At 46.5% G+C, this 16695-nt stretch overlaps 1 protein-coding gene across 12 annotated transcripts in view; it reads right to left on the bottom strand.

Annotated features, from left to right (window-relative positions):
- Positions 1-16695, bottom strand: part of CCDC57 (coiled-coil domain containing 57) — a 120966-nt gene that overhangs the window by 63557 nt on the left and 40714 nt on the right. For all 12 annotated transcript variants that reach the window (XR_011522774.1, XR_011522773.1, XM_070559613.1 and 9 more), the window contains 4 exons: positions 13743-13905; positions 13085-13219; positions 5533-5755; positions 4628-4777 (listed from right to left, as the gene is read on the bottom strand). Coding sequence is in view for 10 of the 12 variants with exons in the window: in XM_070559613.1 (XP_070415714.1) it covers positions 4628-4777; positions 5533-5755; positions 13085-13219; positions 13743-13905 (671 nt within the window). In the remaining 2 variants the exon portion in view is untranslated. The remainder of the gene's footprint in view (positions 1-4627; positions 4778-5532; positions 5756-13084; positions 13220-13742; positions 13906-16695) is intronic.

The following is a 16695-nucleotide window of genomic DNA, read 5'->3' as shown; positions in this document are numbered from 1 at the left end:
ACATAAATGGATTATATTCTCCAATAAAAAGACAGAGTTGCGACATGGATTAAAGAACAAGACCCAACAATATGCTGCCTCCAGGAAACACATCTCAGCTCCAGTGACAAATACAGGCTCAGAGTGAAGGGATGGAAGATGATACTCCAAGCTAATGGCAAACAAAAGAAAGCAGGTGTTGCAATACTTATATCAGACAAGGTAGACTTCAAGATAAGACAGGTAAAGAGAGACAAAGGGGCAATATATAATGATCAAAGGGACACTCCATCAAGAAGAAATAATGCTTATAAATATCTATGGCACCCAATACAGGAGCACCAAAGTTCATGAAGCAACTATTAACGAACCTAAAAGAAGATATTAAAAATAACACAATAATAGTAGGGGACCTCAACACCTGTCTCACATCAATGGATAGATCATCCAGACAGAAAATCAACAAGGAAACAGTGGAATTAAATGAAACGCTATACCAGTTGGACTTAATAAACATATATAGAACACTCCATCTAAAAACAGCAGAATACACTTCTTCTCAAGTGGGCATGGAATATTCTCAAGGATAGACCATATGTTGGGAAACAAGGCAAGCCTTAATAAATTTAAGAAGACTGAAATAATAACAAGCATCTTTTCTGAACACAATGCTATAAAGCTAGAAATTAATTACAAGAAAAAAGCTGAGAAAGGGACAAAGATATGGAGACTAAACAACATACTACTGAACAAGCAATGGATCATTGAAGAAATTAAAGGACAAATCAAAAAATATCTGGAGACGGGCCAGCCCGGTGGTGCAGCAGTTAAGTTCGCATGTTCCGCTTCTCGGCCTGAGGTTCATGGGTTCAGATCCCAGGTGGGGACATGGCACTGCCTGGCAAGGCATCCTGTGGTAGGCATCCCACATATAAAGTAGAGGAAGATGGGCACACATGTTAGCTCAGGGCCAGTCTTCCTCAGCAAAAAGAGGAGGATTGGCAGCAGATGTTAGCTCAGGGCTAATCTTCCTCAAAAATATATATATATATATCTGGAGACAAATGAAAATGAAAACTTACCATACCAACTCATATGGGACACAGCAAAAGCCGTATTAAGAGGGAAATTCATCGCATACAGGCACACCTTAACAAACAAGAAAAATGCCAAATAAACAATCTCAAATGACACCTAACTGAATTTGAAAAAGAAGAACAAACAAAGCCCAAAGTCAGCAGATGGAGAGAAACAATAAAAGTCAGAGCAGAAATAAATGCTATTGAAACAAAAAATGCAGTAGAAAGGATCAATGAAACAAAGAGCTGGTTCTTTGAGAAGATAAATAAAACTGACAAACTTCTAGCCAGACTTACAAAGAAAAAAAGAGAGAAAGCTCAGATAAACAAAATTAGAAATGAAAGAGGAGAAATACCAACAGACTCCACAGAAATACAACAGATTATAAGAGAATACCACAAAAACCTGTATGCCAACAAAATGGATAACCTAGAGGAAATGGATAAATTCTTAGACTCTTACAACCACCCAAAGCTGAATCAAGAAGAAACAGACAATCTGAATAGACCAAGCACAAGGAAAGAGATTGAAACAGCAATCAAAAGCATCCCAAAGAATAAAAGCCCAGGACCAGACAGCTTCCCTGGGGAATTCTACCAAACTTTCAGAGAAGATTTAATACTTATCCTTCTCAAACTATTCCAAAAAATTAGGGAAAATGGAACACTTCCTAACACATTCTACAAGGCCAACATCACTCTGATACCGAAGCCTGACAAGGACAAGATGAAAAAGGAAAAAACTACAGGGTAATGCTGCTGATGAACATAGATGTAAAAATCCTCAACAAAATTTTGGCAATTGGAATTCAGCAATACATCAAAAGGATCATACATCATGATCAAGTGGGATTCATGCCAGGGACACAGGGATGGTTCAACATCTGCAAATCAATCAATGTGATCTACCACATCAACAAATTGAGGAATAAAAACTACATGATCATCTCAACAGATGCAGAGAAAGCATTTGACAAGATCCAATAGCCATTTATGATAAAAACTCTTAACAAAATGGGGATAGAAGCAAATTACCTCAACATAAAAACATATATGACAAACCCACAGCCAATATCATACTCAAAGGACAAAAACCGAACGCCATCCCCCTGAGAACAGGAACAAGACGGGGATGCCCACTTGTCACTACTATCACTATGCTTTTTCAACATAGTACTGGAAGTTTTGGCCAGAGCAATTAGGCAAACGAAAGGAATAAAAGGAATCCAAATAGGGGGTGAAGAAGTGAAACTCTCTCTGTTTGCAGACAATATGATCTTACATAAAGAAAACCCCAAAGAATCCATGAGGAAACCAACAGAAATAATTAACAACTACAGTAAAGTTGCAGGGTACAAAACGAACTTACAGAAATCAGTTGCTTTTCTATACTCCAATAATGAACTTACAGAAAGAGAACTCAAGAATACAATTCCATTTACAATTGTAACTAAAATAATAAAATACTTAGCAATAAATTTAACCAAGGACTTGAAAGATTTATACAATGAAAACTATAAGACATTATTGAAAGAGATTGATAATGACATAAAGAGATGGAATGAGATTCCATGCACATGCACTGGAAGAATAAACATAGTTAAAATGTCCATACTACCCAAAGCAATCTACAGATTCAATGCAATCCCAATCAGAATCCCAATGACATTCTTCACGGAAATAGAACAAAGAATCCTAAAATTCACGTGGGGCAACCAAAGACCCTGAATTGCTAAGGCAATCCAGAGAAAAAAGAACAAAGCTGGAGGCATCGCAATCCCTGATTTCCAAATGTACTGCAAAGTCATAGTGATCAGAACAGCATGGTACTGGTACAAAAACAGGCACAGAGATCAATGGAACAGAACTGAAAGCCCAGAAATAAAACCGCACATCTATGGACAGCTAATCTTTGACAAACATGCCAAGAACATACAATGGAGAAAAGATAGTGTCTGCAATCTATGGTGTTGCGAAAACTGGACAGCCACATGCAAAAGAATGAAAGTGGACCATTATCTCAGGCCATACCCAAAAATAAACTCAAAATGGATCAAAGACTTGAAGATAAGTTCTGAAACCATAAAACTCCTGGAAGATACTATAGGTAGTACACTCTTTGACACTGAACTAAAAAGAATCTTTTCGAATACATGTCTTCTCAGACAAGAGAAACAAAAGAAAAAATAAACAAGTGGAAGTTCATCAGACAAAAGAGCTTCTGGAAGGCAAAAGAAACTAGAATCAAAACAGAGACAACCCACCAATTGGGAGAAAATATTTGCAAATCATATATCTGACAAGGGGTTAATCTCTATAATACATAAGGAACTCACACAACTGAACAATGAAAAAAAAAACAACCTGATCAAAAAATGAGCAGAGGATATGAACAGCCATTTTTCCAAAGAAGATATACAGATGGCCAATAAACACATGAAAAGATGTTCAACATCACTAATCATCAGGGAAATGCAAATCAAAATTACACTAAGATACCACCTGAAATCTGTTAGAATGGCTATAATCACTAAGACTGAAAATAACAAATGTTGGAGAGGGTGTGGAGAAAAGGGAACCCTAATACACTGCTGGTGGGAATGCAAACTGGCGCAGCCACTATGGAAAACAGTATGGAGATTCCTCAAGAAGCTAAAAATAGAACTACCGTACCCAGCTATCCCACTACTGGGTATCTAACCAAACAATCTGAAATTAATGATCCAAAGTAACATATGCACCCCTATGTTCACTGCAGCACTATTCGCAATAGCCAAGACATGGAAACAACCCAAGTGCCCACTGACTGATGATTGGATAAAGAAGATGTGGCATATATATATACAATGGAATACTACTTAGCCATATAAAAAGACAAATTCATCCCACTTGCAACAACATGGAAGGCCCTGGAGGGAATTATGCTAAGCGAAATAAGCCAGCCTGAGAAAGACAAACACCAGATGATTTCACTCACATGTGGAATATGAACAAACCCACGGACAAAGAAAATAGCTCAGTGGTTACCAGGGGAAGGGGGGTGGAGGGTGGGCATGGGGGTGAAGGGGAGCACTTATGTGGTGATAATCAAGCAATAATGTACAACTGAACTCTCACATTGATGTAAACTATTATAAACTCAATTAAAAAAACACCATAATGGGATGTACTACAGACCCACTAGGACAGCTTCGGTTAGAACGAGTGAGTATGCTATGTGTCAGTGGGGGGCCAGAGTGACGGCTCTCGTGACTGTTGATGAGTGAGTACACGGGTGTGAGCACTTTGGAGAACAGTCTGGGCTGGCTGTCAACTAAAACACATTGTAATCAAACAAAGCCAGACAAAAAGTGTACACACCGTATAAATCCACTGATATGAAAACAGAAAACTCAACTGCAGGGTGAGGAGTCAGGACAGTGGTTGACTCTGGTAGGAGGACTAGGGGGTTCCTGGGTACTGGTAATGGGTTACCAGATGTCTGCAATAATCCTCGAGCTATACTCAATTTTGAAAAAAGATAGTGTCACCAGACGGAGCACACAACACAATGAGACACAGACTCTTACCAGCGGTTTCTGTTGAGCTATGGACACTAGGTTGAACATCAGGATAAGATGTGGACTTCTTTGAAGGATATAACACTTCTAGTTGTTCTTCCAGGGTTTTAAATTTGTGCTTCAGAGTTCGTATTTCTGCTTCCAGGGCCAGAACATAATCTGCCAAAAAAATCCGGTAAATACCCATGCACATACAGGCACACACATTTACACGCTCGTCCTCTATCACTGAGGCAGGGGCTCTCGCTGGCTTGTGCCCACTCACTTCACTGACCACCCCTCTTCCCTGCCGGACCCTCACAGCTATCCCCATGCTATCTATGTGCCACCCTCCCCTTGGTGGCCAGAGCATGGCGTCCAGAGGCCAGCTCGTGTGCTCTCCAAGGAGGCCTCAATAATCAGCAGACATGAGCGCTCTCGCAATCCCTCGAGGCTTTATGTACAGATGTAACAATGTGTGCTGAGCATGGAGCCACCTTTGCAGGCTGCTGTCCCTCCATCACAACCACACGGCCCCCACGCTGACACGGCACGGACCGGGACACCCACTTCACCACAGTCCGGGACACTCCCATGAAGAAAGGCCTGGCATCCACCAGCTCCATGCTGCCCACACGCTGGGAGAGCGCAGACCTAGCCCAGCCCTTGTCCAAGTTGGACTCTGGTTTTTAAGTGTGGCTGGTACATAGCCTTCACTTTTTTTCTTCCACTTCACCAATAAAACCTTTTAATCATATATGTAAAAACTGACCTAAGATTCCTTCTCTTGGAGAAAAGCAGCTGTCATGCTTTGAAGTGATTTACTCCAGGAGATGTACATTTATAAGACTCCAAGTGAGACCTATTTTGGACCCAATAGAGCTCTTTCCTCATCCCTCCATGCCCTGCTTCCTCTCTGTCTCTCCCTCGCTCACCAGGGGTGGGGGCATCAGCTGCTGTCTTTGAATCAGGCAGGCTTGTATTTGAGGTCTCTCTTCCTGACTGCGCAGAGGGAAGAATTTGATCACTTAGAGTTTCCATTTCTTTCCTCATTTGTGCAATAGTGTTTCGCAAGCTTGTGTTCTGCTCTTGTAGCCGCTGGATCTCACTAGATGGAAAACTTTTACTTATTTCTCCTTCATGATGGCTTGGAAGCATCTTCAAATACAAAAAAAGAAAAAGAAAATGGTAACAGCTACAAAAGGCAGACAGTGACCATCCTTTCTAAATTGACAGACGTATGAAAACACCTCTTTTTCTTCCAGGTTTCACAAAGAAAAGATTGATGTTTCTCAAAGGAAACTTTTATTGGGATATTTGGGGACCCTTCCTTTTCAGTCAAAAAGCCATTAGTCACCCACTAGGGTGACCATAATAAAAAAGACAGACAGTAACAAGTGTTGGTGACGATGTAGAGGAAATGGGACCCTTGTATACTGTAAAAGGTGAACGCATGGAGCTGCTGTGGGAAGCAGTCTGGCAGCTCCTCACAAAGTTAAACACAAAGGTACTATGGCCCAGCAATTTCACTCCTAGCTGTATGCGTAAGAGAACTGAAAATGTTTGTCCACACAGAAACTTGTACGCACATGTTCAGAGCAGCATTATTCATAGTAGCCAAAATGTGGAAACATTCAACTGTCCACCAATGGATGAAGAGATGAACAAACGGAATATGATGAAATAGTATTCAGCTGTAAAAAGGAACGATGTTCTGACCCATGCAACAACATGGATGAGCCAGGAAGACATCAGGCTGAGAGTCAAGGACTTTAAAGCAGTTATTATCATAAAAATACGCAAGGATTTAAAGAAAGACATGAACAGAAGAAGAAGAGAAATGGAAGATATTTTAAAAAGAAACAAATAGCATCTGCAGAGATGGAAAATACAGTATCTGAAATAAAAAATTGACAGGATAGGACTAGATTAAGAGCAGATCAGACATTGCAGGAGAAAAGACCAGTGAAAGTAAGTACATAGGAATAGTATTGAAACTCAAGCACAGAGAGAGAGAGACCAAAAAGGAAAAAAACTCATAGAGCTTTAGTGACCTGTGGAACAGGTGAAGCAGTCTCACGCACGAGGAAACAAGAACCCAGATAAATGATGGGGGCAGAAAAAGTATTTCATAACATGTTGGCCAAAAGGTTTTCAAATTTGATGAAAATATAAGTCCATAGATCCAAGAAGTCCAACAAATCCAAAGCAAGAGAAACACCAAGAAAATCACATCAAGAGCACATCATAACCAGATCACTACAAAACCACAGAGAAAACTCCTAAAAGCGATCAGAGAAAAAAGACACAGCGCATTACACACAGGTACAAATACAAGAATTATCACTGACTTCCCATGAAAACCAATGAAATCTGGAAGTCAGGGGAACAATATCTTTGACATGGAGAAAGGAAAAACCCCATCATCTCAGAATCCTACAGTCAGTGAAAGGATTCTGCAAAAATGACAGCGAGAGACTCGAGAGTACACAAATCCCCAAAGGGGCACTGATGCCCAACGCAGGAAGGAAAGTCATCCCAAAGGATGCAGCACATGTGCTCCAACTCCACACTCCAGGCCCAGATCCCAGATGCAACTTTCTGACTTCCTACTTTGTCTCTAGCTCCTCCCTGCTCACCACCAGAACAAATCAGCCTGGGCTCACAGAAGCAGGGCCTTTACCAGCCTCGCTGAGAGGGACCGAGACTCTCCAACAGAACGCAACCTTCTCGCCAGTGCAGAGGGAGGCACAAACATGCCCACACCAATAATCTACATGGCCATCAGTAAGAGAATGGCTGAGTAAACCATGGCATGCCAAGTGATAAAATACACAACCATTTAAGTTGTGTTTTTGAAGAATTTTAATGACATGAGAAATATTTATCATAGAATTGAAAAGAGAATTAAATTGGGGCTGGCCCCGTGGCCGAGTGGTTAAGTTCGCGCGCTCCGCTGCAGGCGGCCCAGTGTTTCGTTAGTTCGAATCCTGGGCGCGGACATGGCACTGCTCATCAAACCACGCTGAGGCAGCATCCCACATGCCACAACTAGAAGGACCCACAACGAAGAATACACAACTATGTACTGGAGGGCTTTGGGGAGAAAAAGGAAAAAATAAAATCTTTAAAAAAAATAAAAAAAAGAAAAAAAAAGAAAAGAGAATTAAATTAAGAAGGCTGACCTGAGCTACACAAAAATAGTATGTACACAGGAAAACACAGGAGATATATGAATACAGATAACCAGAAGGAAATATACCAAAATGTCTGAGTGGTCAGACTGAGCATGATTTCTCTTTTCTTCTTCATAATGAATAACTCTGGCTCACATTTGCTGAGCTTCCTAAGTGCCAGCAGTGGATCAGTGCTGGATCACAGCATCTCCTTTAACTCGCTGTACGGGGTACCCAACAGAGGGATGAGGAAACTGAGACTTGAGATCATCAGGGCCGACTCCTGACCGCCAGCTGTCACCACCCCAGTTACAGACACACACACAGCTACCACGGTTCAACTCAGTCATGATGTCATCTTCCAGGCACTGGCTAAGCACGTCACAGACAATGCTCACCGATTTCCCACAACAGCACTACAGAGGCTCCAGGGGGCTGAGCAGCCTGCTCTACACCAGAGAGGAGCTGAGCTGGGCTGTACCCCGGCCTCCTTGATTCCAAAGACCACAACATTAAACTAAAATTTAAAAATCTCTGCAGTCGGCCACATATGACTTTTACTTCCAGAATGAAGCTATCTTTTCTTCTGCTAATCACAGTCCCCAGCCTTTCAATACCTGTCCTCAAGCCACTGTCGATGCAAATAATCCATAACCAATCTATAAATCAAAGCTGCAGTGAATTTATTCTGAGCCAGATCTAAGGACCATATAGTCTGGGAGAGTCCTTCCGCAAAGGAATGGAGCACTCCAAAGAAGTGGGGAGTGGTTACATACCGTCAAAGAGCACGTATCACATATGACTGGAATGTCCCTTTTACAATAGTCATGAGACTGCTTTGCTGGCACAGCGATTCTGTGAACACAGCAAGTTGGTGGTCTCAAGGTTAGTGCAGCAGGTCAGCAATCAATCCCTAGCCTAGAAGAGATGCTCATCCTCAAGGAAATGCCAGTGCAGGAGAAGTTACATCCTTATCTTTAAGGGCATTGTTCTTGTCCTGGAACACAGTAAATACTTAAAGCAGATAAACAATGCACGCTCAACAGCCACATCAGTCCCTTTTGGAAAAATAAGTTCAGGTCGAACTGTTTTTATACTAAATGGCTTCCTCATATGCTCCAATATCCTATTGCTTGTTATTTATTTATCACCATCTACTCGCCCTGCTCTGCAGCCTGCTTCGCCTTCCAGTCCTGGCTCCTCTGGCCTCACTGCTCATGCTGACGGCTTACTGACACCTACAGTTTTCCCACGTGGTCACCCCGTTAACTCGTTAATGGTCATTAACGCCCTGGGAGAGGGAAGTCCAGGTGTTCTGCTGTTACCTGCGGGAATCAATTCAAAACTTCATGCCATTGTGTCAAAATGGATATTAGTGGAGCCATTTTAAACGGGGTCGGAGCTGCCTTTCCAGAGAAACTGCCTTGCTGTCTTGAACCTTGGACTGGGCCAAACCTTTGGACTGGCCAAAACGGCAACAAACAAGCCATTGTTTAAGCCGTCAACAGGAGAACATACATCCTGATCACAAAGACTGAGGATGGTGGACTTTCGGAAGACAGAATCAATAGTCAATCAATGTTTAGCCAAGACTAGCTCTCTGCCTCCAACTCCAATTAACATTCTTTGTAATGCAATCTCCCTTTGCCTTTAAAAACCACTGACTTTTACTCCCTAGCAGGACACTTTTTGAGTTTCTGTCTGAATCTGTGCTCCCCAAACTGCAACGTTCTGATCCCAAATAAACACTCTGCCTCTTAAACTGGTTTCTGTTTTTGAAGGTTGACAATTGTGTCAGCCAGAAACTTGCACAGCATCCTCCCCCACCTCTGGTCCTGGTCCTGAAGGCACATCTCTCCGATCAAGGCTGGCACACCTGGTTGTGTTCGCAGTCTCGGGGGGCTGCTCTCCTGTGCCCTACTCGCTTCACCTCTGGGTCCCACAGCCAGGCTCCCTCTGCACAGGACCAAAGGTGGGGCTCCCCTCGTTCTCCATGGGATGGGTGGGGCATGGATGTTCCTGATGCCGAAACCATTTCCAAGGCTCTTTGTTTCTTGAACAAAGCTATCAGCCAGTGAGAGGCCTCCCTGACCTGCTGAGCTGGTGCTTGGAGACAAATGTATTCTTTTTAACTGCCAGCCTGGCCGGGGAAAATGCAACAAAGAAAAAAGGGCGGGGGAGCAGGGGGCATTGATGAAAAAAGAAACATTTGTTTTCTGTCTGTGCCCCACAGAAGGTACCTGTGTGACATATGACCCATGCAAAGACGACCTGCTGTGACCTCCCCAAGACCAGGGGTAATTCCTGAAGGCCAGGGCCAGCCCCTCCACATCTCTCCTCTTTGGAACCTCGAAGGAATGCAGTTTCCATACCAGTGCTCACAAATCAGATGACCACAGATCTCCCAGGGGGCTTGTTAACAGACACCTTCTGGAGCTTGACCCCTAAGGTGTCCAGGCTGTGAAGTCTGGCTGGGACCCAGAGGTGTGTATTCTCATAGGCTCCCCAGGGTTTCTGAGGACGGCCAAGTTGACGGACCCTGCAGTGCACCTGTACAAAGGGAACTGTCGCTGTCCACATTTGCTCACAGGAGTGAAGTGTTTTCTCAGCACAGCTGGCTAGATAACACCTTCTTCAGGTGAATTCCAGCTCAGCCCTCGGATGCTCAACCCCCAGCACACCCTGGCCTGCCCAAAATGCTGACTACAGGACGAGTGCCAGCCAAGGACATTGAAGCCAGAGGCCCCAAGGCCGCCTTCCACTCTGTACCGAGCACAAATCACACCCAGCAAGGAGACACAAGCTGAACATCTGCGCTCTCAAAGATTTGGTGACGTGCATGCTGTGCAAGCAGGGCCAGAATGGACGGACCAGAAACATGCAGCTCGCATCTGCATTTGCCCTTCCCTGCAGGCTCACAGCTGGACAGGTGGGGAAAAGGAGGCACCCCTGGAAAGTCTTCCTGAGGGTTTCAGCGGCTCTATCACCCCAGACAACTGGGTGAGTAACTTTTCACAAAGGGACAGGTCAGACTATTGAGAAAACGGGCCACTGAACCAGGAAGACAGAGTCTGAGACAGGATCAGGTTAGCCACCCCCTGGTGCTGCTCTGGAAGGCGCCTCTCATGGTGGATTTCCCAGATTTCACAGCAGCCGGGCAACACGGCTTCCCGCAGGAGCCCTGGGTGGACAGCAGACACTGAGGCAAGACACGTGACGTGCAGGCATGATTGTGATGCAGACCTTGGCGAACATACCTCAGGTGGAAGCAAATGCTCCCTCTGAGACTCTGGATGGAATCCTTCCTGGCCCCTTCCAGCTTCTGGAGGTTTACCGGCAATCTGGGGTGTTCCTTGGTTTGTGGCCACATCACTCCAGTCTCTGCCTCCGTCGTCACAGGGCCTTCCTCCTGTGTCTCTGCCTCACGTGGTGTTCTTTTTATTAGGACAGCAGTCATGTTAGATCAGGGGCCCACCCTACTCCAGTGTGACCTCATCTTGACTAATTACATCTGCAACACTTCCAGTTCCAAATAAAGTCACATTCTGAGGTCCTGGGGGTTAGCACTTCAACACATCCTTTTGGGGGTCACCATTCAACCCACAGGGATCCCATAGTCAGTGTCAGGCTCTGGTGGGCTAACAGTCAGTGAAGAAGTCTTTGTGGAGAGAAAAAGAGCCACTGTCATATTGTTGTATCTCGATGGCTCAGTCACCATGTATGAAGACGCATGTCTTTGGGATAAAGCTCTAACCTATTAGTTCTTTCTCCAGAGAGACCCAGGCTTCAATTATCAAAGGACCCTGTTGCTGCACCCTGAGATTTTCTTCTACATATTTGACGGCACATTGAATTTTCCAAAATCAGCAACAAAACCAATGACACAAGCAGGACAGGAAGCGTTGTCTCCAATGTTTAAAATGAAGAAGGTACTGGCTCCGTGGCCAGCGGTGACGTGGTGGGTGGGATGCTGGTGTCCCGACCACCCAATGATCCCTCCCTATGAGCCTTCCTGCTCCCTCGTGTTGCCAAGAGCTGAAGGAGCCTCCATGCTCACGGGCCATGTCCTCCACGAGGCTGCGGCGCCTGCCCAACTGTCTGCACAAACATCAGATCAGTTTCCTGCGTTCAGACAATTCTCATGAATGACTGAGACAGAATCATCAAATGTCAACTCTGACTCTGCACTAGAACTTAAAATTCTTCAGAGAAGAAATAAAGTTCCTGGATTTGGTGTACTTGTTAGGAGAATGGGTGTTGAATAAACATGAGTGAGTGAATGACAAGTTATGAAAATTCCTAACACTGGTTAGGATCTGGGTTTGATGGCCTTGGGGCCACTGGAGTCTCTTGGAGGAAACATTACCCGCCTGGGTCCCTGTGACAAGCCATGGGCAGAGAAATGAACTGATGGGGAGAGAAATCAGATCAGCACCTGCCTCTGAGCATGGGAGGGGGACCAAGAGGAGAGGGTGCAGGGAACTTTCTGGGGGGCTACAAATGCTCTATATCTTGTTAGAGGGGTGGGTCACATAGGTGCATTCATGTCACTGACCTGGACACTTACAATCTGTGTGTTTCACTGCATGTAAATATACCCCATTGAAACAAACAAACAAACCTGCAGGGAAAAATAAGAGCCACTCACAGGCCCAGAACCATCCTCCCCTGTCAGCCTCGTGTGGCCCCTCAGGCCCCTCTGACTGTGGGCCTTTGGGAGTCTGGGCTCAGACCCCAGCTCTGAGCCTTCCAAGTTATGACAGCTCAGGCTAGTTACGGTCCCCATGTCACAGCCGTTGTGGCACTGACCTCCAAGTTGGAGATGAAGAGTTAACAGACATGAAGTTTCTGGGCAGAGCCGGGCTCAGGTCAGGTCAGAGGAGCACTAACCACCAATGTCACTGCCAGACAGAATCAGGGCTGCGAGGACAGAGTCACAACACAAACGACCTGGCTGACAGCTCTGGGGATAAATACAATAACAACCAATTTATGTGAACTACCTGCCACAGTGTGATATTTGAATTTGGGATTTTTTGACATTTCAAATGCTAAAGATACAAAGAGGATTCTGAGTATAGATTTGCTTTAACTCTTTAAGACTTCAGACTTAACCCTGTTTGTGCAAACAGTCGTTCAGAAAGGAGCACAACTGGAAAGACCTAACTCCAGTTTCAGTTCTTTCTGGTGCTCTTTTCCTCCTGCCACGATGAGAGACCTCAAGAGGCGGCTGGGGGACTGGCTGTTTCCCAGGGCCCAGGAGGAGAGGCGGCAGGGGAGGCTCAGGGAAGAGGGCAGCCACTGCGCTAACCTGCACCTCCTTCCCAGGGAGGGGCCCGCGTGTCCTCAGTGCCTGCACCGCCTGGTCTCGTTCTAGGGTCAGGGCCTTCAGCACCACCTCCTGGTCGCACAGTGTTCGCTCTGTCTCCTGGAGCTTGGCAGCAACCTGGGGAAAAGTACGGGACTCCGTTTATCTTGGGAGGATTATGAGGGAGCAGTGCCAGCCTTCAGGGTCGAGAGCCGCTCCCACCCCTTTCTAGGAAGCATACAGCAGACACACGGGTGAGAGATGGCATGGGAAACATGTGGCCATCGGAGCCGGCAGAGTGACAACAAGCACTGGGCAGCCCTGCTGTGGCCAGGCACCAGGGCTCCAGCACAGGTCTCTCTGCCCAGTCCTGAAGCTGCCCTCATCTGCCACACGCAGGAGGCGGGGGAATCGTCCCAGCCCTGGTCAGTTAGAGAAATGGCTAATGCAATAGAACACTGTGAAAAGCCAGTGGGCAGGGCAGGGACATCTTTTACTACTGCCACTTTTGTTATTATAAGGAACAGTGGAGTTGTCAGTGAAGTTGGAGGTTTTCAAACTTACAGGGTAACTTGGCCAGAGCCCAAACCCAGCCTCCACAGCACCGCCCCAGAAGGACATTGGAGAAGGCCACGTGACGTTTGCCCTGGGGAGCACACACCTGCTCTTTAGCCATGGTCAGAGCCCGAATCAGATCCTCAGACCTCTGAAACTGGTCCCTCTCAAGGCCCTCACAACGACGTTGCCAGTCCAGCTCCAGCTGTACCTTCTCACGCTCCAGGCTCTGCTCCCTTTCTGCTGCCAGACACAGCTGCTGTTTATACCTACAGGGATGTTAAAACCACGAAACGTTCATGCTTTCCTGAGGACCCTTCAGACATGAAAAGCACAGGTGTGATGCACGGGAGGCGGGGTGGGCAAGGAGCTGCTGTCACGTCCCTCCAGGGCCTCCTCTAGGCTGGCCGTGCTCATCTGCACTCACTCACACATGTCATGGTCAACATGTTCACAGGCTAGCAGCCGGGGAGGTGTTTCTACAATGGAGACATGGGAAGAAACGGCACCTGTGGACAGGCGCAGGCACAGACATGAGCCCAACGCCGTGAGAACCCAGCAACATGAGAGCGGTGATCAAACTCAGGAAAGAGAAGAGCCAATCTATAAGAAGAGAAGGGAAGAAAGCCAACAAACTTAAAAAAAGAAGAAAAATGGTTATACTGGAGGAATGTGAGAAGGTTTCACAGCTACAGAAGCAAACCACTGGAGGACCTGGCAATGCCTGGACTGAAGAGCAGAGTGGACAGAGCAGAGAGCTCACCAGTGAGCTGGAAGGCTGAACAGAGAGGACCCTCCAGGACGCAAACACCGACGTCCACCTGATACGAGGTTCAGAGTGCTCAGAATGGAGGGAAGAAATAACCAAGGAAATCAAACTGAGAGAGTTCTCCAAGGGCCAGACTGGAGGAGCTGAAGAACCACACACAGCCACTGGGTAGGAAAGTGCAGAGCACAGAAGACAAAGAGAAGAGCCTGGGGGAGAGGGAACCAGACTGCACTGGACTTCTCATTGGTCACACTGGCCATACCACACAAAGCAGTGTGCTGGGGTGCTCTGGACAAGCCTCTCCTCTGAGTGTGGGCTGGGCCAGGGACAGGATGGGAAGGTCACTCTTGCAATGAGGTGCCTGCTGGAGGGAGATTCTCCTGCTGGCCTTGAGCAAGTGGCTGCCATGCTGTGAGGGCCACATGGCCAGGACCTGGAGGTGCCTCTAGGGCTGAGAGCGACCTCGACCAAAGGCCAGGAGGGAAACGAGGCCTCAGCCCCACAGCCGCTGGAAACACCTCTGCCAACAACCTGAGTGAGCCAGGAAGGGAAGCCGCAGCCTCAGAAGAGTGGGCAGCCCGAAGGACACCTTGATTCCTGCCTAGTGAGACCCTGAGCAGGCGACCCAGCGGAGCTGTGCCAGGACTCCTGACCACAGAAACCAAGATAATAAATGGGTGTTGATTAAAGCCACTAAGTTTGCACTAATTTGATACACAGCAATTACAGAGTAAAACAGTGGGTTTAAAATCCAGAGGAGGGGGCCGGCCCCATGGCCAAGTGGTTAAGTTCGCGCACTCTGCTTTAGCAGCCCAGGGTTTCACGGGTTCGAATCCTGGGCACAGACATAACGCCGCTCTTCAGGCTATGCTGAGGCAGCATCCCACATGCCACATCTAGAAGGACACACAACTAAAAAAAAAAAATACACAATTATGTAACAGGTGGCTTTGGAGAGAAAAAGGAAAAATAAAATCTTTAAAAAAAATAAAAATAAAAAATAAAATAAAATAAAATCCAGAGGAATCCAGTATCCAAAACCCAGCTAAGTCAGCATTCACACAAGAAGGCAAAAGTAAAGACATCTGAAGACCCGAAAGCTCAAAGCTTGTCACCTGCAGACAGATCCCTCCTGACAAATCATCAGAGGTGGTGCAGGAACAGGGCTTCTCAGTTGTGTCTGCGCCACAGACAACCGACACTTGGTGAAACGATGATCTGTCACAGCACCCCTCAACTGCTGTGAAAGCTCCTGAGGAGCCACTTGCCTCCCACAAGCAGGAACAGACCCCACTGGGAGCAGAGGGTGTAAAGGCCCAAAGTGCAACGCTGAGGACAATGGAGGATGCAACGAGGGAGGGCCCACATGCAGAGAGGGGATGCCATGTGTAGACTGTGTGCCAGCATCTGAGTCAGGGCCATGCTCCAGTGTATAGGGGGTATTTCATAGAAGCTACTTTCCGAGAGAGATCACATGGGTTAACTTAAGCCACTGGTTCCAAAACCAAGCAAACCTTCATTGTGGACATTCAAGAAGTCCTGGTCCAATGCAAACCACTGCCTGTGAGCGCAAGACCAGACCTACTTGAAAGTGGTGAGTGCTCTCCAGGGCCCCTCCTGGCTGCGTTTCCATTCCAGTGCCTCCCACAGCTGGCCCTGGGTCCACTGATGATCCTAAGTAGCAAGCTGGCCAGGACTGATCTGCGCCCTCTTCATGCTGAGAGGGAAGGACAAGGCCAGGAGGAGTCACTACTGGGTCAAGTATTCATCACCCACTGTTGGCATTCAAAGCTGGGGGTAAAAGAAAGAGGGATGAGAAATCTGGACCCAATAGATAGTAACAAAAGTAGAAAAAGTTCTAATACAATGACACATAGATTTTTTAATCCCCGTGACTGAAAACTATAAATAAATCTCTAAAATATCCTTTGGTGCAGTGCAGGACCATGGTCCCTTAGAGACGTGTCTGCAGGAGATGAGCCCAACCACTGCCGGCTTCTCCCTATGGCGCCTTCGAGACCCCTGCACAGGGAGGGTGGACCCCAGCAGAGCACAGCAGCCTGGCCATGCTGGGGAGACAAGGATCAGAGTTGGGAAGCTGAGCACCTGGTGGGCTTTATAAGGCAGGGTACTGCAGAGCAGGGAGCTCCCAAAAGCTACATGGGGGACCCCTCGACACTGGCTGACGAGTCTGCGGCAAACACACAGTAGGCCGGGCCAGGCCAGGGGAGGAACTTGTGGGCTGGGCAGGCTCCCAGCAGCCAGCGCAGCGTCCACAGGGACCACCAGG

Source organism: Equus przewalskii, chromosome 10 (genome assembly GCF_037783145.1).
Source record: "Equus przewalskii isolate Varuska chromosome 10, EquPr2, whole genome shotgun sequence".
In the NCBI taxonomy this organism is placed as follows: Eukaryota; Metazoa; Chordata; class Mammalia; order Perissodactyla; family Equidae; genus Equus; species Equus przewalskii.
The sequence above is the reverse complement of the archived record's forward strand: the minus strand, read 5'-3'. Positions and strand labels throughout refer to the sequence as shown.